Raw genomic sequence first — 22,313 nt, forward strand, 5'->3', positions numbered from 1 at the left:
ATATTAAAAGGCAAAACTACTTTGCCAAGTGTTGCCTTTTTAGTCGAAGTATTTCGGAAATTAGAGGTCGTTATGGTATTTCACATGCTGAGCATTTGATAAGTAAACGTACTCAACTATTGTATACAGTACAACATTATAATAACAAAAATTTATATAGGGCTAGTTTTGACAGTGTTCTTATTTTAGTACTTATTTTACTGTATTCTTAAGCAAATGTTAATACACAGTTAAAGTAAATTTAACATTTTCTCATATATTTTCAGAGCTCCGAGGGTAATTCCATGTCGCAAGCATATCACTGCTATGCTTTAAACTACATAAATGCACTTAATTACTTGGACACTTTAAGGCGGCATCAAGAATTCTGCGAATTTGAAAAGGTAAGTTTCTAATAGTGTTAGAGTTACTTTATAGGAATAAAATGTTTTGGGCACTTAAACATATAAATTAAGTTTTCCGTTTGTTCCATTTCCATTTAAATGTAAACCATTCGAAGAACCCCATTACTCATATGGATGGAATTAAAGTAAAATACAATGTTTAAAAACTCAGACATTAAGTAAAAAGAGTTCTAATATACTTTTACAATGAAAATATTTAAATGCTTAGCTCACCTTGGCTGTTAAATTAGCTATTATTGCTACATTCATATTTTGATAAAGAAGTGGTTGTAAAATGTAACTAAAGAAGCTAAATTGTAAGCATAACCGAGAAAATTAATTAATATGGATTGACCATGATGCAATAATTTAACTATAAAACGTTAAAGTTAAAATGCTGGCGTTTTTTACGTAGAATATATCTAGAAAATAATTAAACGAAACATAAAAGTCAGTTGCTATATAGTAAAACAATCAGTAGATATTGTGCTGAAGTATAAAACCGTAAGAAGTGTAGCCCAACGCACGTCTGTTGCCGGCGGCTGAAGATTCCACAACGTGACCAGCGTCGCCATTGAATCTGACGGCTCCAGTTGCCATCAACAGTTTGGAAAGTGGTTGTTGGTAGGGGATACGTGAGGAAACTAAATGATGCTTTGCACAAAACACGAAAGTTTCATTTTCCCCTTCCAGCTTTTCACTCAACCGTTTACCCAGCGGGCTGATTACGAACAAGAATTTTCCAATTTTAAATCTCGTTAAACAACGGAGATCGTTGCGATTACTGCAAAAAGGAGCTATGTGAGTACGAACACAACATTTTTCACAGAACCCAGACTATTGATGATGGTGCTATATTATACGCCAAGTGAGTATCAGTGGGGGTTATGAAGTGAATAAAACGTTATCGATATAATTTAACTATAATAATAAAGAAATAAGGAGAAAATTAAGTTTTGCGTTTTTCAATGTGTATATTAATAAACAATAATAATTAAAACTTAAATTTGACGCTGGCGATGACTGATGTTGATAACTATTCATGTAGTCATGGAGGTGGTTTTATTTTGTTAATATATGGTTTCATGTTTGCTATGGCAATGCACATGTATTGAAATATAAACGATGCAAATTTATTACTGCATATTAAATTAATATAAATTTGAAACAAATAAACCAAAACTTTAAATCATCATCAAAACAAGAAAATAAAATACAAAAAATAATAATTTATCTGTAAAACAAGATAGCAATATTTTACTGACAAAATAATTTATTCAACAAATACATTAACTATTCAGTGGTTGCTTGCCCTTGGAAATGGTTGAATTATACCGTGCCTCACAAGGCTCCTAGATGATAACGGAACTCGCACCGCTTGTTGGATCGTAATCATCGACTGCGATATGCGTTTCGGTAATGCGTGGAGAATATCGCAAATATTGACGAGTATTCGTTGTTAGCCCGCAGGACTATAAGAATGGTATTTCAATAAGTTTGGATAAGATAGTGAATAAGCACTGCCTTGTTGGGATACAACCATAATCAAACTCGCAGGCCATATTCCAGAACGAGTCCAAACCGAATCCCAGTAAGAAAATAAATCGGAAACGGTTTTAATAAACGGTGACCTGCACGAGGCTAGAAACTAGTGTCAACGCATTCTAGCAGACGGTTTGCGTTCAGTCCGAACTGCTGTATGTGAAATCAGCATATTCGCCAGTCCAAACTGTCAGTCCAAACAATCAGTCCACCAGTCCATCAACTAAGTATCGTGGCAGACATCTTTGTTATATTCTTTGGTTGCTTTGTTATGTTTATAATTTTTCTAACTAAAAGTGTAACTGCAAATGCAACATTCAGTGTTTATTCCATATTGTACTATTAAACGATATATCCAACAGCAAACACAACCACGAGACTGATAGTGTGTGGGGAAGACTTCAGTTTAGTCCAAACTGTCAGTTCGGACTGAACAGTCCGAACTGGGAGCTGGACTGATCATGAGTCGGGGCATTTAAGATTTGCATCACGAGCAGTGCGCATTTACCAACGATATGTTCTCCCAACAGACATGCACCGAATAGGAAGACCTCCATACGTCTCAACCAGCGACTGCTTAAAACTGGCAGTTTCATAAAAGCGAAGGGTGCTGTACACCAGACTGTTGTCTTCTGATATGTTTAGTTAAATCTTAAAGTCCGCAACTGGTTCATCGCCTGCTTCACGCAGAGTATTTGAAAATTACGACGCTGCACGTACTTGCAGACAGTGGAATGCAGCCAAATACATGCGATATCAAAATTTGCATGTTACTGTTCATGCAAGTAACTTTGAAGGGTAGCATTTTCATACACACGTACCTTAAAAAAATTGCGTCGTTTGGCATTTCCTACCACCCATTAATTGTTTTTCAAACAATTTATGAATATCCGGAGTATACATTTTGTGTTGCATTTGGTTAGCGTGAGAAGTGACAGGCGCGAAAACCTAATTACTATTACAAATATCGACATAAATATATTTATTAAATATTAACATATTATTTTTGTTTTGCATCTGGCACTGGTGGAAGTCATATACAATATTATTAATTCCACAAAAACGAAAAAAAAATTACATTCACATTTACACACAAATGTAAGCTTCTCTCCGAATGAATTTGTATGGGAAAGAGAAAGAGAGGTGTAGGCTGTTGACAGTAGAAACATTACTATAAACTTCCGACTTCCACGTAATCTTAACAATGCAAATACCTACTGCCTTGCTATGTGATTTATATGGTGAAAGATTTTTTTGTAAATTAATTGTTGTGAACCCCCTTTAACCATTTTTTTTTCTTTCCTAGTGAATGTATGCCCTATTACGTGTTCACCATCTTGTTTTTCGAGTTGTAAATACAGTAGATTATTGATAAACCGAGTTAATGTGGACCACGGCAAACACGGATATGCAAAATCTCGGATGACATGGGACATAATATGAAAATCGTCTTGGTTTTAAGTTGGCCCATTTGTTACATTTTTCGGGGTGATGTTTTTCCAACTTATATTCTGTATTGATGCTTTCAAGTCACTCCATGATTTGCCCAACCAATAAATGGCAACTTTGGGGTTAAGTTTCTTTAAGTTTTCGACAACAGTACATTTTCAAGGTACTCAAGCAAAAGTTTCAACTGTCTTTGCTGGTAATGATGCATTCTGTAAGCTCAGTTAATCGTAGCTCGGTTAATCGAGACACTATCGTATATACATATTGTTCCATTATTACTCTGCATTCATAGAATACCAGTATGACATATCTGCCACTATTATCTATCCTAACACATTTCCCTTACTGACACTTTTCCTCCCCGAACCTTGTATATTCTATTTTCAGACATTTCTCTCTGTAGGTGCTTGGGTGCTTTTACAATCCTGCGTTCACATTTGTAACTCACAGCCAATCACATGACTTCTTTACCCTCAGTCCGATTTGATAGAAAGCCAATAGTTCGTGAGTCCATTAGTTCCAACTGATCAGTCCATTGTCCATGCACATATACGGCAGTTCCAACTGTACAGTTCCGACTGATAATTCCGCAATGTCAGTTCGGACTGATCGTGTGTGGAGGCCTTAACGCCTCTCCATACACCATTTTCTTGTCGTCCATCTCTGTGATTAAGTCTGCTGTGCTTTTGCTATTTGTCAAATCTTTATACACAGCACCATACCCACTAAACTGTCAACAAGATGCAAATAGCTTAAAACCAACATATTAACTTACATAACCATGATGTACACCAGGAATCTGAGTGGTAATGCATATTGGTAACTCTAAACACCTGCGCCCGGCTCGTTGCCTGTTTCCCGCGGATCATTTGGAGGTACAATGCTACAGTCGCGCGTCTTTTCAGCCATTGCAAAGTCGCCAAATGTGCTTGAAATTAAAATTGTGAGCTACTGTTCACGCCTGAAACTTTGCACCGTTACATTTCTAGACATTAGATATTATACAAAAATTGCTTGCCACCCATTAAATCTATGCGCAGAAATTTCTAAACAGCCTTTATATTGAAATTACACGAAAATGATTGTGAATAACTTTGTTCTGAGTAACCTCTACATGTGACCCTAAAGGATCACCAAATAAAATTATTTAAACCGAAAATTTTTAAATAGGATGTGTGTGTGGCCCATCTCACAGGCCCGACAAAATCATTTAAAAAAGCCAGTGCAACTGTCTATGTAAATAAATTTATACAGAGAAAGTTTGAAAACCAAATACAAATATATTCATATGAGATTAAATACATACAGACATAAATTCATCACAATATAATGTTATTGGTAGTAAAAATACAAAGCATAGCGCTCGTCAGTAGTACCTATACATATAAGAATGGGTACTAACCATGGTTCATGGATTGTGACATAACGACCGCCATCTTTTATTACCTTTATTTTGAATTTATCTTAAGATTTGGCCAAAATTGACTCTAAATTCGCGCAAATTGACCACAAATTGACCAAATGACTCGAAATTTCCCACCTTTAAAAAATATTTTCCAAAAAAAATCTTAAATTTACTAAATAATTATTTTCAAGGAAACATTTTCAATTAAAAATTCAAAAAATCTAAATTATTAATTATTAAAAGTGTTTTTTGCCTTAAAAAGAACCTATCTACCAGCCTCCAGTAAGCCCCTGGTGGGGACCTTTGACCTGAAAATTGACCTATTACCTTGACCTAGATTCCAGATGCAATCTTGAAATCCACCATCTTCGATTATGATGTCACAATCGTCATTTTTTCTATGACCTTCCGACATATTCGAGTATATCAGTCACAATTTTGTTTTCTAGAATTTTCTGCCATATTCAATTCTAGAACTTTCTGCAATTTTGTTTTCAAAAAAAAACATTCCATCACTTTTAATTTCACTACCTTGGATGATATCATGTCCGCCATATTGAATATTTATGACTATTTTCTAAAACATGGGAAAATTCTAATATGTATATAAAAATATATATATAAACAATTGTAATGAAATTTTAATAAAACTAATAAGTCCTGGACCTTGTAGTTCGCAGTACGAACCTGGCGAGAGAAGGAAATAAATAATCCTTACCTCATGGCAGCTATTGGCAGACTGACCAACCTCCCCTAATCCCACCCGAATGACGAGCAATATATATTATGCCAACCAGTTAGACAGCATGGTGGTCATTTTGGATCTGCCATTTTGATTTCGTTTGCTAAAATTTACTGCTGCTATATTGGTTATTTTTATAACAAGTGAATAGCTTCGCTAGGCATCATGGGACATAGAAATCGTATTGCATGATCGTGTTTCTCAATTGTTTTATTTTAAGACAAGTAGATGTTAGGGTAATTATTTTTTTATCTGATTCCACCAGATAAACAATATTGTAAGTGATGATTTCGTAACAGAATTTCAATAATTAAACGAAGGTGTAAATAAAATTGCTTGTCTGTTAACGAAAAAAAAAAAATACATGCAGAGTTTGTTGTCTCAGGAATGACCAAAAGCATTCTGAAAACATCGTAAGTCTCGCCAGGAATAACCAGAAGCACTCGGAAAACACCAACAAAATATTGACAAGAATAATCAAGAGCAAGTGGAGACAACCAACAAAATATTGTCATGAATAACCAGTGACACATGGGGAAAACCGACAAAATATTGACAGGAATAATCAGGAGCACACAGAGAAAACCAACGTTTATATGCTCAATCAATCTCAGTAAATCGCGAAAACTTATATTTGAAAATGAAAATTACCAAACAATTTTTTTCAGCTTGTGAACTTCACCTTTGTTCAGTAAGGATATAGTTCTAGCACAAACCAGAATGTGATTTGTAGTTTTTATTTTTAATATAATTTTTCGTGATTCACGGAGCTTGCTTCAGCAAGACAGACGGTGATTTTCTCAATGTGCTCTTGATTATGCCTGTCAATATTTTGTTGGTTTTCTCTGTGTCCCCCTGGTTATTCATGACAATATTTGGTTGGTTTTCTCTGTTTTCTCCTGATTATTTCTGTTACTATTTTGTTCGTTTTATCCAAGTGCTTCTGGTTATTCCCGGTGAGACTTCTTTTGGTTTACTCCATGTGTTCGTGATTATTACTGGCAAGACTTCTGCTGATATTCTCTGAGTTTTTCCGGTCATTTCTGATAAAATAATCTCTCCGGATATTTTATTTCGCAATGAGACAAGTAATTTTATTCTGAGTTTCTCCTTTTTAGTGAATTTCTGTTACCAAATCAGCACTGATATTTTTTATCTGGTGGAATTCAAACAAAAACATATTAATGACTCAAAGGATTACTTTCTCTGAAAGCAACTGCAAAAACTACCAAGCAAGATAATTTCCTGTACCCTTGAGGCCTAGCGAATCCCTCTTTATCTTTCGATCGTGAGTGAGCATCCCGCATCCCACATGAAAGAGCGACTGTTTGTACATCACATCGAATAAAAGATTCATTACTCTTTCGATTACTATGCCTTGAAACACTGAGAAACACTATCATGCAAGATTATTTCCCTTCCCTTTGAGGTCTAGTGAAATCCTCCTTCTCTTGCGATCGTGAGTGAGCATACTCAATCCCATATAAAACAGTCACTGCCCATACAACACAGCATGTGGCTACCACTGTTGACTAGAACCGGGACTACTTGGAACAGTTTCTTTGTACGAGATAAATCAACTCTCGCTGCTGAATGGAGCAATTGTAGCAAATATATCCATGTAGCCTTGTAGCTTCGTAGTTTTGTAGCCTCTTAGCCTTGAAGCCTTGTAGTCTAATGCCATTGTAACCAGATGGATTCTGGTAGTCAGCTTCTTTGTTTTGTATTCTTGAAGCCTCATAGCCTTGTAGCATTGTAGCCCTGTAGCCATGTAGTCCCGTAGCCTTGTAGGCTCGAAGCCTTGTAGTCAAATGCTGTACTAGCCCTGTAGCCTTGTAGCTATATATACTTTAATGTGCTTCCAAATGTGCTTCTTTTTTAATGTGCTTCCGAATGTGCTTCTTATTTGTGAATGTGCTTTCAAATATGCTTCCTTTATGAGTGCACTTCCAAATGTGTTTCCTTTTTGAATGTTCTTCCAAATGTATTTCTTTTTGATTGATTGTGCTTCCAAATATGCTTCCGTATTTGATTATGCTTCCAAATATTCTCCCCTTTTAAAATGTGTTTCTAAATGTGCTTCCTTGTTTTAATGCACTTCCTTTTTTTAATGTGCTTCTGGATGTGCTTCCTATTTTAAGTGAGCTTTCAAATGTGCTTCCTTTTTTAAGGTGATTCTAAATGTGATTTTTTTCGTTGATTGTACATCGTCAATTGTGTAGTCAGGACTGATGACTTAATGGTCGACCACCTCTTGGTCTTGTAAAATTGTAAAACAAAAGCATTTTTCAGGGATTCTTGGTCCTATAGTATGTGTAAAAGAAGCTTAGTTAGTTGGTCTATTTTCTTTAAATAGATTCTGTCCATATCGTATATTCGAAAGTTCGAAGACTTTTGACTTATCTGCTTGAAATATTTAATATTTGTTTGATTTATATAACAAGAGTAGAATAAAATATATAAGTCTATCACAATGTATTTTCTATGGAACTATGACTTCACAGATTATTTGTTTATCAATCGTAAGGATTCGTTCATGTTCGAGCGTGTCCGTCCGCCGCTCGTTGCCTGTGATCGGGTCCTCGTCGACCATCTCCGGGCCCATCGTCTTTTTCACCCGCAATCCTGCCCAATGGTTTACTAGTTGTGCTAGAGTCACATGCGAGGTACTCTATCGCCGTGGATAGCCATATTTTATTTTTTCGGTATTAGTTACTACTATTGTAAAAATCGCTTAATGTTATTCCTTATAGTGGTTTCTTAAAAAATTAATTAAGTTAAAAAATTCTATGATGTGCTGATTCGAACCCACGAACAGCAGTAGACCCTATTAGTGCCTTAGACCATTTTTTTTAATTTTTTTATTTTTTTATAAAAAAGATGGGTGGCACACAGGCAAGTTTTGACAGTCACCAGTATGCCTATCATCTCCCCCCTTAACGTTACATTGTTATGTCACCCCGAGTCATTGTGAAATTGTAGTAGTGATTGTTGGTGTATTAAGACAACACGAATTACATCCATGTTTTACCCGGGATTTGAACCCAGAGCCCCCGCACCGTAGCCCGGCGCGTTATCGACTGCGCCACGGAGGCCGACTGACTGTTCGGCTACCGAGTCAAGATTCGTGAAACGTCTTTAATATTGGTAAACTAGGCTAATAATCTTTAACGAACTATAAATATTCGTTTGACACTTGTAAATATTTAATAAACCCAGATTACACAGCCAGTTAATGTTTTGATTTTTAAATATTAATTCATTTTTATTAGTATTTATTTTATTTTATTTAGTTAACATGAGTATTACTACAAAAATGCCTCAATATTAAACAAATTTAATGTTATAACGTTTTTAGTCTGTAGTCTCTATGCACAAATCTTTCTACTATTTACCAATGTATCACCACATTCCAGGTTTTTTTGTTCTTTAGGCCTAGCTTACATGGCAAATGTTAGATATTATTGATTTAATAAATTTGCTATTTTTTATTTAAAAAATTGTATAAGTACATGGTGTTCATGCACTACAGAGATGAAACGTCTTGCTTATTAGGTACGTATAGAGATAAATTATTAGCATCTTTTTATTGGACAAAAAATAGTAATTGAGAATAGTAAGAATGTCGGTATTATCAAAATCATAATAAAATACTACTCATAACACTTTTTAAAAATACTGGTTCATACAAGTAATTAAATTTAATACATACATGAAAGAACATTAATTTCTTGCGAAGATGGCCGGTGACATTATGCACAACAATAATCTCAAACCCCATTGTGTTGCCCTCTGCCCAAGTACTCCCTTAAGTCTGGGTGGCATCAGGCGCAGGCGCGTCCCTACTGCCGCGTCCAGCCTATGCCTACAGCATTGTATGGTTAAACCTGAGTCTCATGCCGCCACGTGCAGCCCGCTCAAGGCTGCTCCAGCGATCACCGACCGCGCCAACAGCCCCGGAGTGGGGATGGCTCAACGCGCCACCCCCAAGAAACAATCGCGCATATGCAAGTGCGCAAGTACGCGAGAGCGAAAAGCGCGAAGGCGCAAATGGTCGAATGCGCGAGTGGATAAAGTGCGTGAATGTGCAAGATGGCAAGAGCGCAAGTGTGCAAGTATGCGAGTGTGCAAGTGTGCAAAAGTGTACAAAAGTGTACAAAACATAATTTTGGAAACATTTTTCAAGCAAGGGTAACCAACTATACTCCCATTACCTCCGAATGGAGCCTTCTGATGTGTATTATTTAGGCTGTTCAATCGATGGTGCTACAAACTCTAGGTTTTTTTGCCGTAAACATTGCATCGGTGGATGGAAAACATCTCCCAGAATGTATTTGGAACCAGTTTCTAGCTTCGCGCAAGTCACCGATTATTAAAACAGCTGCCGAACTGTTTCTTCCCTTCCTGGGATTGGTTTGAATACGTTCTGATATATGGCCCGCGAGTTACAGGCATTGCTTATTCAATACCTTACCCTAATGTCTTGGAATGCCAACCTAAGATTTCATTTGTTTGGGAAACCCCCAAGCTTACCAAGAGACATGCACCTTTCCGTTTATGAGTCCTATTTACTTAAAAAGGGGAAGGATATTTCGTAAACTGTATCTCGTAAGAGTAGAAATTAACCTTTAGAACGTTGGCTTAAAAAATATACATGATGGTATTCATTGCATAGTCTGATGATTGTGAAAATTTTAAAATTCAAATTGCCATCATACAACTTCAAAAATAAACTTATATATATTTTTTTTAATTCAAACATAATCACCAAGCGAACTTTGAGACTATTCATAAAAAATTTCTTAACATTTCTGTTTACCTAAATGAGCCAATGGGTGCACAATCTAAATTGCGATTAAATCTAACACAATAGGGAACAATGTTTTACAGAATACTTTTCAAAGACCATTTAATGCCTGTAAGGTGGACAGCCCGAAACACGCACCTTGGCACCTCAGTATTATACCTAACAGTCTTCAGCTTCAATAGTATGGCATAGCCTCTTTTGCTGTTAACATCTATAGAAATTAAGATATATCTAAAGCCTCTATTAATGCAAGCTTAAGGCAAAACTCCCACAAAGTCACACTGCAATAAATCGCCCAAACTATGCGTAGTTACTCTTCTGAGATTAAAAATCTTGCGTACGCGCCTATAAAGCTCATAACCGAATTTAGAAATTAACACCTAAAAATTCTTAACTCTCATTTGCGTACGACATATTTCCAGCAACCGTAAGTATGGCTCCAATATAGTCCAGTTGTCTCAGAAATTTGTATTCCTTTTTGCGCCCCGAATCCTACTTTAAAATTATTCTCTACCAAACTATGAATGTAATGTCGGGAACATAGGCACTATTGTGTTGAAATTTTTATGACTTATGTCTTAATATATAATAATGGAAGGCTCAATTTTATTATATACACTTGCAACATAAAGTAAATTATTATACTATATTATAGCCACATCCGAAGACGGTAAGTCCACGCAAAAAAAAACACGCAACACATACAAGCCATACGATTGTAGTACAATTTCATCAACACAAATAATATAATTTTATATAAAAACAATTCCTTGTGGTCCAAATGCAATACAATTTATGTTCGTAATCAAAATAGGTCATGTTATTCAAACATGAATTGAACCCAGGTAGGCAAGACCTCACTTCCTATCCTAAAATGGAGCCTTTCTCCTCTGAGTGAAGTGTACTGTACTCAATCAAATATCACAGGACAAATTCTTTTCGTCACTAATGTCCTCCGTAACCTGTATCTCTTTCATAAAAGTCAAGGGCTCTGGTTTTGCATTTGCTATTATTGACCAGGGACGCTACGAAATAAAGATGTGAAGTGACTGTCCTGAAAATTTCCTTGTTGAGGGCATCCTGCTCTATATGTGCCCTCTTTTCCAACAAATATTTAGGACGTACGTTTTATTTTGTAATGTAGTGCAACTTGTCATTCTCGATGTGCATGACTGAAAGTGGCCCTAGATGCAGTGTTGACACCTCGAGGTACAGTAGGTCGAGATGATCAGTATCTAGGAAGTGGTGTTTTCGCATTTCATTGTGGGGACATGGGCTTCGCGCTTGCAATATCCTAAAATCATTGTAAATGCCACTGAAAAATTTCTAAGTGATCAAATACTGCGAACAGAAATAAGATTCAATTTAGCTACCGATAATATTTACTCCTCTTCTGAGATCCAAGTGTCGGAATTTGAACTACTTTTTCAATGTTTTTAATTAAATTTCTATAAGTTAACATGTTGGTTGAACATTAAAAAAAAACACCATTAACGTTACATTCTTGCATATAATTCTAGTAAAACTTTTACCATCTAAGGAATTTTCGCAAAGTAGTGTACACACTACATTTCTTACTCTTAATGCTTTGCTTCACCCTCAATGCTGTGTTAGTTCATTATACGTCATTGTTTCTTTTTATTGCAGTTCCTACAGATGTTTTACTATATATGCATTGCATTGCTCTTGTATTTTTGCACCTTATATTGTCTTCTGGTTATCTGCTTTTTGTAAATTGTATTTTCTTCGTGGTCACGTCCTGTTAATTTATTTACTGTATTTATACAACTCGGTAATGATCCAATTTTCAAAATATTTCTTCATAAATATGTGACCACAACAAACACCCAAAATCCAACATGGTGGATGAAACCGAGTCTTAAGCAAATTGTGTTGCACAAACTGTATCAAATAAGTATTTTTTTATTATTTGAATGTGATAAATAAGAAAATATAATTTATTTGAGAAATAACAAATGATTTCAAAGGAAATACAAAGAAAATTGTCTGACATGTTTTGTAGCATTCACGCAATTTTCAAAATAATAGGGTCTTACCATTTTAGGAAAGCAGTAACTTCACGAACAATAATTTTATAAATATGTGTAATACAAGGCACAATTCCCTGAAATTTTTCAAATGTTTTAACAACAAATAACCTTACATATTGGCTTCTACACATTTTAGAGAACAATGTGTTTTCGCTTTGCAATAAACAGAAAACTACCATAAAAATTCTACACTTTTAAAATGGCACATGACAAAGAGTAAGTAAAATGACATTAAACTTCACTTTAAAATAAATTTACAAATACATACGCTTGTTATTGTGCTTTTGGCATGTTGTAGTGGTGCAACCGAGACCCTCGTTGCAAAAAGCTACAACTCACGGACCTTCTTGTAGCGCCAGTTCAACACATAATGAAGGTGCCTCTTATTTTGAAAGAAGTGGAGTCTCGCACAGAGGAACCTAAAGAAAGAGAACTCATAATGCAAATATTAGAAGTCGAAGAAAATTCTATACGTAAGTATTGGGTGTTAATAATTTACAGAATGCAGAAAAGAGCTGAATAAACGATTTGAAAATTTATTATTTTACTATTAATAACTTTACAAAGAAGGTTAGTCGTTAAAATCACAAATAATAAGGAATTTTTAAACGATACTCTTGGGAACGGGTTATATTTTGGATATGAACTATAAATTAGTATCTCAGATGATCTAACGCAAAAGTTTGAAGGAATCTCGTTTTAATGCAAGACCCGCTAAGAAGCAATCTTCAGCTACACTGGTAAACATATTTTCTACTAATCTGCCAACCACGCAGTGCAAATATATTGTTCTAGCAAGAACCAATATTTGTGAACAATAAAGTTGTTTTTTGTAGGCATTATTTAATTCAAACAGAAAATTTACAACATTCTTTCTTTGTACATTGAGAAAAACTCTCACAAGTAGTTTATAGGAAACGTCCAAAGTCGTTCTTTATTTTAGGAGGAACGTTTAGGAAGCGATAGGAACTGGTCAGTGTAAACATAGTAAAGATTCAGAACGAAATGAGGATAAGTTAAATTATAACAATGTTGTTTGAAATGAGTAGTATATGATTGTATGTCCAAGGACAGGCTTCAGGCTGATGTGCGAGGTGCCAAACGCCATCTTGGATTTTGACGTCATGGTGGCCATCTTGGATGGCCTTTACCTTGACCTCAACCTTGAACTCAACATCCAAAATTTGCCAACATTCGCCGAAATTCGCCAAAACCTCCAATTTTCCAGTTTTTAAGGAAAACATTCCCCCAAAAATTATAGTAAAAAATTTTAAAAACATATCTGTTTCGAGGGAAAATTTCCCGTTTTAGTCCTCAAAAATGCCAACGACTTGAAAAGTCCACAAAGAGGCTTTAGAGTCTGCATATACAAGCCTCCCTATGCCTCCGAGGACATGACCTTGACAATTAAGGACGCCATAGCCGCCATCTTGAATTATGACATAACTGTTGCAGTTAATGACAACCGCCACATGAAAATCCGTAATTTTTATACTAGAAAATATTTTTAAAATATTAAAAAATTAATTAATCAATTTTTAATATAATATTTAAAAATGCAATTTTCCATTACGGCCACCATATTTAAAATCCGTAATTATTATGCTAGAAAATAGGGAAAAATTTAAAAATTAAAAAAATTATTAATACATTTTTAATAAAATATTATAAAAAAATGCAATTTTCGTTATGGCCACCATCTTGAAAATCCGTAATTGTTACGAGATTTTAATGAGAAAAATTTTAAATTTATAAAAATGTATTAATCAAAATTTAATGCAATTTTAATAAAAAAAGTACCTATGTCATGGAGATGGGAGTCCTTGGTTCGAACCCAGTGAGGGTAAAAATTTAAAAAAAAAATGGCGACCACTCATTTCTCCACAAAAGCCGCTAGCAGACTGACCTCCCATCACTAATGCCAAGATATATATATATATATATATATATCGCTAGCTTGTATGATGTCATATGATGTCACATCCGTCATCTGGTTTTTGTTTGCTAGAGGCCGTGATCTTGTTTTTGTCTGCTAGAGTGCACTGCCACCATGTAAGGTTAATTTTTACCTGCTAGAGTCCAGTAATAATTTATTATTACTGTGGCACCCGCCATCTTAAAATTTGGATGCCATCTTGGAAATTCGTTGTTGTTTAACTATAAATTCGAGAAAAATTCCAAAATTCATCCAAAAAAAATCACTTATTAATGTACTGATATGTAATCTAGATTTTTGTCCTTTTGTTCGATACTTGATCGATGTAAACAAATTTAATTTTAAGTATAAAATTAATACTTTCATTAAATATGGTTTAAAGTCCTAAAAGAAGCAAATATTCTCTTCTACCAGCCTCTAGTAAGACGATGATGACATAAAGACCACCATTTTGAAATTTTTGAAATAATTAACCTAGAAATTCGGGAAAAACTCCAAAAATCATCAAAAATCACTCATTATTTTACTGATTGATTCGATCGATATCAAACCTTGGTTAGATTCTTGGATGATGCTAAAAAATTATTTTAAACAAAAATTACTAATTAAATAAATCATGTTCAAAATCCTAACAGTGGTTTAACTTCCTTATCTACCGGCAGCAAATAAGCCGATATGACTGTCATCTTGGAGATTTGTGTTTATGGCGTAGAAATTCGAAAAAAATCCAAAATTCATTAAAAAATTACTTATTAAAATGATGATTGACGCGATAGTTTTCCATGCTTGGTTTGATTCTCAACCAGTGATAAAAGTAACAAAAAAATTTTAAATTTTTTTTTTCGTGTAATTCATTAATCAGTCACTCTATGAAAGAAGACTCTAAATAATATAACTGTCCTATGAAATAAATACTTTTTCGGTATGCCTAAAAAGGAAGTAATTTTTTTTTCATGAAATAGGTACATTCCAACCAGTTCACATACAACGCTATACGTATAGGGCAAAGTGACTTCGACCACGTGACCAAGTAATGAACAATATCAGGATATAGACCAGATGTCTCTAAACCTCAAGACCTTCTTCAACAATAGCTAATACAACGTAATTCAAGCAGTCACGGCAAAATCTTTTTTTAACTGTCAGACATGAAGTATCGATAAAATCAGTTACAAGCAATAAGACCAAAGGAACATGTTTCACGCTTACTAAAGGACCAAGAATACCTGAAAACTGTTTTATCAAGACCAAGAGGTTTTGAAACAGTAAATATTCAGAGCTTAAACAGATTTTACTACACACATTTACGAATCGACACACATTCAACCAAAGAAAATAACGCACAGTATACACACTAGACACATAGTACACACACAATGAACACACATTGATAACAGTAAGCACACAGTACATGTAAATAGACACACGGTACACACTCAGTACACACAGTGAACACACAGTACACACACAGTACACACATTCAACAAAAAAAACTTACAATACACACAATGGCCTCACAGTACACACATTAAAAAAACTGAAAATACACACAATAGGCACACAGTACACACACTGAACACACATTACAGACAATACACACTTACACACCCAGTACACACACAGTAAACACACTGGACACACAATGGACACACAGTACACGCACCAAACCAGCATTACACACATTGAACACGTACACACATTGAACACGTACACACATTGAACACGTACACACAGTACACACAGTACACACACAGGTCACGCTAAGGTCACACAGTACACACACATGGCATGCAATAGCAACACAGTACACGCAGTATATGCAATGGACACGCAATGAACACACAACACACACACACACTGGACTAACAGGAAGCACATTTGGAAGAAAATTCAACTTATTGTAAAACGATCTCATCAGTAGGATACGATAATGCAGACTTGACTATGTACATTAAACGTAAACGACGTATATTTTTACGAACATTCATCTCAGTAGGATTTGATAGCCAAATTTACGATAGGATATAATGCTTCCAGCAGTCATTCGCCTCGGCAGTATTTAGGCTCCAAAAGTCGTTGGCTCCAACAGCCATTGGCTCCAACAGTGTTTGGCTATAAAATGTATTTGGCTTCCAAAGTATTTGGCTCCAAAAATTATTTTAACTCCAACAGTCATTTTATAAATTAAAATTAAAATTTACCGATTAATAAAAATCATAAAATAATAAAAAAATTCATAAAAAATTTCAAAAAAATTCTTGCGTATAAGAACTCTATTCTTGTTCAACAAACAGGAAGTTCACAAGCTGGAAGAAGCTGTCCTAAATATTTTTTAAATATTAATTTTTTAGTTTTATTACTGACGATATTATTTTTATTATTTGATTTTTTTATTTTAAATTGTTTTGTGATTTGCTGATATAAATTAAGGAATGCGCACGTTAGTTTTGTCAGTGTGCTCCTGATTATTCTTGCCAATATTTTTAAGGTACTCTTTGTGTGCTCCTAATTATTCATGTCAAGACTTCTGCTTATATTCTCCGAGTGCTTTTGGTTATTTCTGAGAAATCTATTTCAGCACGAAAAATTTATTTTTAATTAATGAGTCACGCAATTTTATTCAGAGTTACATTTAAATTGTGAAATTTTGCTACTAAATCATCACTAAAAATATTTTTATCATGTGGGTTTCAAATAATATGCTTTGAGCCAGCTGAGAAGCACTCTCGTGCAAGACGAACTTCCTTCTACTTGATGTCTAGAGAAGCGTTCCTTCTATTGTGAACGTTAGTGAGCATCCCAAAACCCACATAAAAGAAAGAAATAATTTTTACCTCAACACAACACGTGGCAACATCTGTTGGCAAGAATCGGGACTACTTACAAAAAGTTCCTTGGCATGAGATAAATTAACTGTCGCAGCTGAATGTAGTCAAAGACAAGAGCCATGTAGTCCCGTGTGTTTTTTTATGAATATTAGTATTTTTCCGAATTTCTACGTCAATAAATACAAATTTCCAAGGTGGTGGTCGTAATGGCTTACTTGCTGCCCAATATAAGGAACCTAAGCCACTTTAAGGAACCTGAACATGATTTATTAAATAAATATTTTTCGTCTATAATAAAATTTTTAGCATCATCCAAAAATCGAACCAAGGACAGGAATCGATCTAATCAATCAGTATATTAATGAGTGATTTTTTTAATGAATTTTGAATATCTACTGTCCCGATTTTATATCTAAATTCATACACATTTCCAATATGGTGTCCAAATTTAAATATGGTGGTCATATCGGCTTACCGGAGGCTCGCATATGAGGAACATAAGCCATTTTTAGGATTTTGAACTTGATTTATTAAATAATTACTTTTTCCTAAAAAGGTTTTGCATTCATCAAGTATCTAACCAAGGTTGGATATCGATCGAATCAATCAGTAAAATAATGAGTGATTTTTTGATGAATTTTGGAATTTCTCTCAAATTTATAGCTAAATAACTACGAATTTCCAAGATGGCATCCAAATTTCAAGATGGCGGCTGCCACTGAAATAATAAATTATTACTGGACTCAAGCAGGTAAAAATTAAACTTACATGGTGGCAGTGCACTCTAGCAGACAAAAACAAGATTATGGCCTCTAGCAGACGAAAACAAGATGACGGATGTGACATCATACTAGCTGGCGATATAAATATATATATATATATGCACCTTGGCAATAGTGATGGGAGGTCAGTCTGCTGGCGGCTTTCGTGGAGAAATAATTCGTCGCCATTTGTTTTTAATTTTTTCCCATTACTGGGTACGAACCAAAAACTCCCATTCCCATGACGTTAGTACATTTTTTATTAAAATTTTATTTATTAGATTTTTATAAATTTTAAAACTTTTCCCATCAAATTCTTGTAATAATTGCGAATTTTTAAGATGAAAGTTGCAAAGATGTTCTTATATTATATTTTATTAAAGTTGGACTAATTAAATTTTTTTATAAATTTTAAAATTATCCCCTGTTTTCTAGCATAAAAATTACGTATTATCAATATGGCGGTCGTAACGATAATTGCAACAGTTTTATCATAATTCAAGATTGCGGCCATTGAATCCTTATTGTCAAGGTCATGACCTCGGAGACATAGGGAGTCTTGTAGATGCTGACTCTTAAGTCTCTTTGCGGACTTTTCAAGCCGGTGGCATTTTTGAGGACTAAAACGGAAATTTTCCCTCGAAACGGGATTTTTTCCTCAAAATAAAGTAATTTTAATTTACAGTTTTTTTTAGATTTTTTGGAAGTAGTTTTTGTTTTAAAAAAACTGGAATTTGTTGCGGATTTTGGCATTTTTTTGGGCAAATTATGGCTAATTTTGGATCATTTTTGGCCAATTTTGAAGATTATGGTTAAGGTCTAAGGTCAAGGTCATCCAAGATTTCCACCTTGACGTCACAATCTAAGATGGTGGTTGGCACCTTGTACCTGAGCCTGAAGCTTGTCCTTGGACATATATTACTACTGAAATTGTTTTTAATTCACGCGATACTTCGTTACTTAAAACCAAAAACAGAGTAGGTCCAACAGGAATATTTTATTTCCTGTTGATAGTTGGACTTCAAACAATATAACATTTAGTCGTCTGGAACAAAGTGATATTAAGTGTATTTTAGATACAAGGAAGAAAATAGATATGCTGATAAGGGACAGAAATTATTTCCGCTGTTAGCCATGCTAAATAGTAAAAATAAATGTAAAGTCATACTACAAATGTTAAAGTGTACCCAAGTAGTTAAATATTATTGAAGTTCAGTTCTGAAAGGTTTCCGTTTTGGTTTCCTCGTGTAGCACGACACGACGAAATTAGAAATATAATATATTTCTTGTGGACCGTCGGGGCGCGTATTTTGTCGTGTCACGGTGACATTGTATTTCACTGGCCTCCTGAGCATGTTAGACCTGTCGTGTCGTGTTCATCGTGGCATTGTGAATCAAACTTCACAGAGACGTGACACGAATGAATGAAACAGGACTTGACGTCTCGTTCACATCGGGGTCACCAGCGACGATGAAGGGTAAAGTGACGTGACTGTATCGCTGACGGAATGAAAGGACGGCGAGAACGAGAGAACTTCGAGGAAACCCAACTGCTTACGGCAACGTCCGCTACGTTTCTTGGTTGCGAAAACTTCTGGTTCGCCACCACCGCGAAGAATTCCCCACATCGACTTGGTGGTATGCGACTCGATAATGGCCCCGACATTACACTGCAAGGGCACGATATAACTTTTATCTTTGTTGGTAACATATTAAATAACTATTTTAAATACACCTTACTTGTAATTTTGTAAGTGTCGTTGTAAACTATTTAGATTCTGACTTGATTAAACTATAAGTGGCGTTTTATGGAAGGGGTGCTTGCTCACATCCTCCCCTCTCTTTAAACCGCCCTAGAACGGTAAACAAACAATAACTGGACATTTAACATAAAATAATCTTTTTCAATCCGCACCTGAAATTTAGTGTCATTTATTTGGTTTGTATTGTTTTACTTTCTTGGTGTTACTTTTTAATGTGTGATTTTTTTTTTTTCAATTTTAGGAACTACCCATAAAAATCATTTGAAACCATAATTAGGATATCGACAAGACGTCAGAAATGAGTTAAAATAGCCTTAAGATTTTTTTTAAATTGTGGACTCACCATTTAACTGGAAGATATTTCAAACCCACCCAGAACCATCGAGACGTCCGCACACCACCCCCTCCCCTTCAACAAATCCCCGCCAAACTTGTAAGCTCGGTCCGCCACTGCTTGATGTTATGTTGTTTTTTTTAGGAGAACTGGATGACAAAATGAAGTGGCTCAAAAACTTTGAACGTTTGCTTGAAATTCAGCGCAACATTGTGTGGCCAACTGTGTTCGACTTGGACCCAAAAATATATGTGCCTGAATTTTTGAAACCTGCTCTCATGCGACAGCCTTGTGACAGAATCATAGTGAGTCCTCGCCGACAGATAATCATCGAGGGGCAGTTGCAGATTTGGGACACAGGGAAGGCTCAAGATATGTACGTGGTGCTCTTTGATGACATGCTGTTGATTACGAGGCGGAAAAAGGGTTTGTCGAAAAAGGTGAGTGAATAGTTTTTAAAAATATTTGGTACAAAGCACAACATTGCAAGTATTCGTCACGTATAAAGAAAAAATATTACATTGTTAGGAGCAGGAAAACAGTTTCGGAAAGGATAGCCTAATTAATTAAATACAGCAATATTTAACTACTATTTACACCTTAAATCTAAATGGGAAACACACTGTCCAATATCTGTCCGCAAAAATAGTCAGTCTCACGCCGAACAATAAAACATTAATACTGCCCACTGGACCTCAGCTTAACATTGGCTCGCTTTTCTACCATTCTCTGTCCGCACACCACAGTCCTGAACAATTACCTCGCACCAGGTACCCACGTCGTGCCGCAACACCGTTCCAAACTGCCTCCCGTCGTATCCGACTCGCTACCGAAAGAGCCTCTCAAGATGCTCTCGCGCATGTCGCCCTCACTGGCATCGCTACCAAAGAGACTCTTCCTCGGTCGCCAGGCCTCCAGTCGCCGAACAGTCGTTCCGATGTCACCGCACAAAGGGTCACTCACCCTCTTCACCTCACTTTCCCTCGGAAACTGACGTCGCCGCTTTTATACCCCATAAACCCCCCCCCCTTCTCCTGGAATGGTCTTGCGCCCATTTGACGTGTCACGACATCGGGGTCAACCCGATGCCGAAAGCTCCCATAACAATGGCGTTCTAGTTACGCCACTCCACGCGGTGGCCTCTGGGAGCCCACAGAATTCTCCAGAGGGCTGAACGGTCAATTACAAAGCACCGATAAAGGAGAGTAGAGAGGCCGGGCCGCTAATCTGCAAAGGTATATATATGCTGCGTCAGTGGGCCACGCCCCACCCGGGGGCCAATCAACAGCCGAATGGCCAACATACACCTGGTCCGCATCGCTACCTTGCCTCCCAGTACGCTCGTAACATATTAACATTAAAATAAAAACTGTAGTTCTAATGTAGAGTAGGCCTATACATACATATCTGTGTGAAAAATAAGATAATATTCTTCTGTGAAAAAATCATCCACGGAAAACTTACGGAATCTTTCTACAAGTAGTAAGGGAGCATTCGCTTAACTATAAAAAAACATATCCGATCAAAAATGAAAACTTTTTCACAATATATATTATTGGCAGAATTTAGTCTCGAGCTGTAATGTTTTAATGAACTATATTATTTTAAGTATTTTAAAGTAAATTACTGAATATTTTTCACATATTTATTCGCCGCTACAAAACATTCCTATAATAATAATAATAATAATAATAATAATAATAATAATAACATGTTTAAGATAATTCGTTGTTTACTTTGTTCCAGCGAGAAAATTAAAAAAATATTTTTTTCTTGCTTTGATAGTTTAACGTCTGAATGGTTAAAACAAGTAAAATTATGTATATCAGTTGGACGTTGAAGCCGTTAAAAATTGTTAAAGGGCCAATGTGTTAACAAATTAACAATATTGTTAGTAAGAGTCTTATTACAAAAATATATATCTAATTAATAATTGAATTAGGCTTAACATCTCGCTGACATTAATTTAAATAGATACGATCAGAGGTGATAAGATGATAATGGAGCATTGAGGTAATGAATAATTGTGAGAGACGGGAGTACTGCGAGAAAACCCACCGACTCGTGGCAAAGTCTATTACGTTTCTCATACGTGAAAACCCAGAGTATGACTCATTTGGGGGTTGAACCTGTTCCATCTTAGTAGGAGGCGAGTGATCTAACCTCTCAACCAACAACCTTGGTCCTTATTGTAGCCATACAAAACAATGACTCTTAAGCACTGAATGTTTCTTGATGTAACTGATGTGAACAGCACAGACGTCAGAATACGTTTTCTACTCTGTTGATTCAAATGCATAGTTAGTCCAGTC

The 22,313-nt window shown here is 35.5% G+C and overlaps 1 protein-coding gene across 1 annotated transcript in view; it reads left to right on the forward strand.

Moving 5' to 3' along the window:
* Positions 1–22,313, forward strand: part of LOC134528904 (pleckstrin homology domain-containing family G member 7-like) — a 72,203-nt gene that overhangs the window by 40,574 nt on the left and 9,316 nt on the right. The window contains exons 5-7 of the mRNA XM_063362570.1: positions 267–383; positions 12,678–12,852; positions 20,146–20,441. Of these exons, the coding sequence (XP_063218640.1) occupies positions 267–383; positions 12,678–12,852; positions 20,146–20,441 (588 nt within the window). The remainder of the gene's footprint in view (positions 1–266; positions 384–12,677; positions 12,853–20,145; positions 20,442–22,313) is intronic.

Source organism: Bacillus rossius, chromosome 2 (assembly GCF_032445375.1).
Source record: "Bacillus rossius redtenbacheri isolate Brsri chromosome 2, Brsri_v3, whole genome shotgun sequence".
Lineage (NCBI taxonomy): Eukaryota > Metazoa > Arthropoda > Insecta > Phasmatodea > Bacillidae > Bacillus > Bacillus rossius.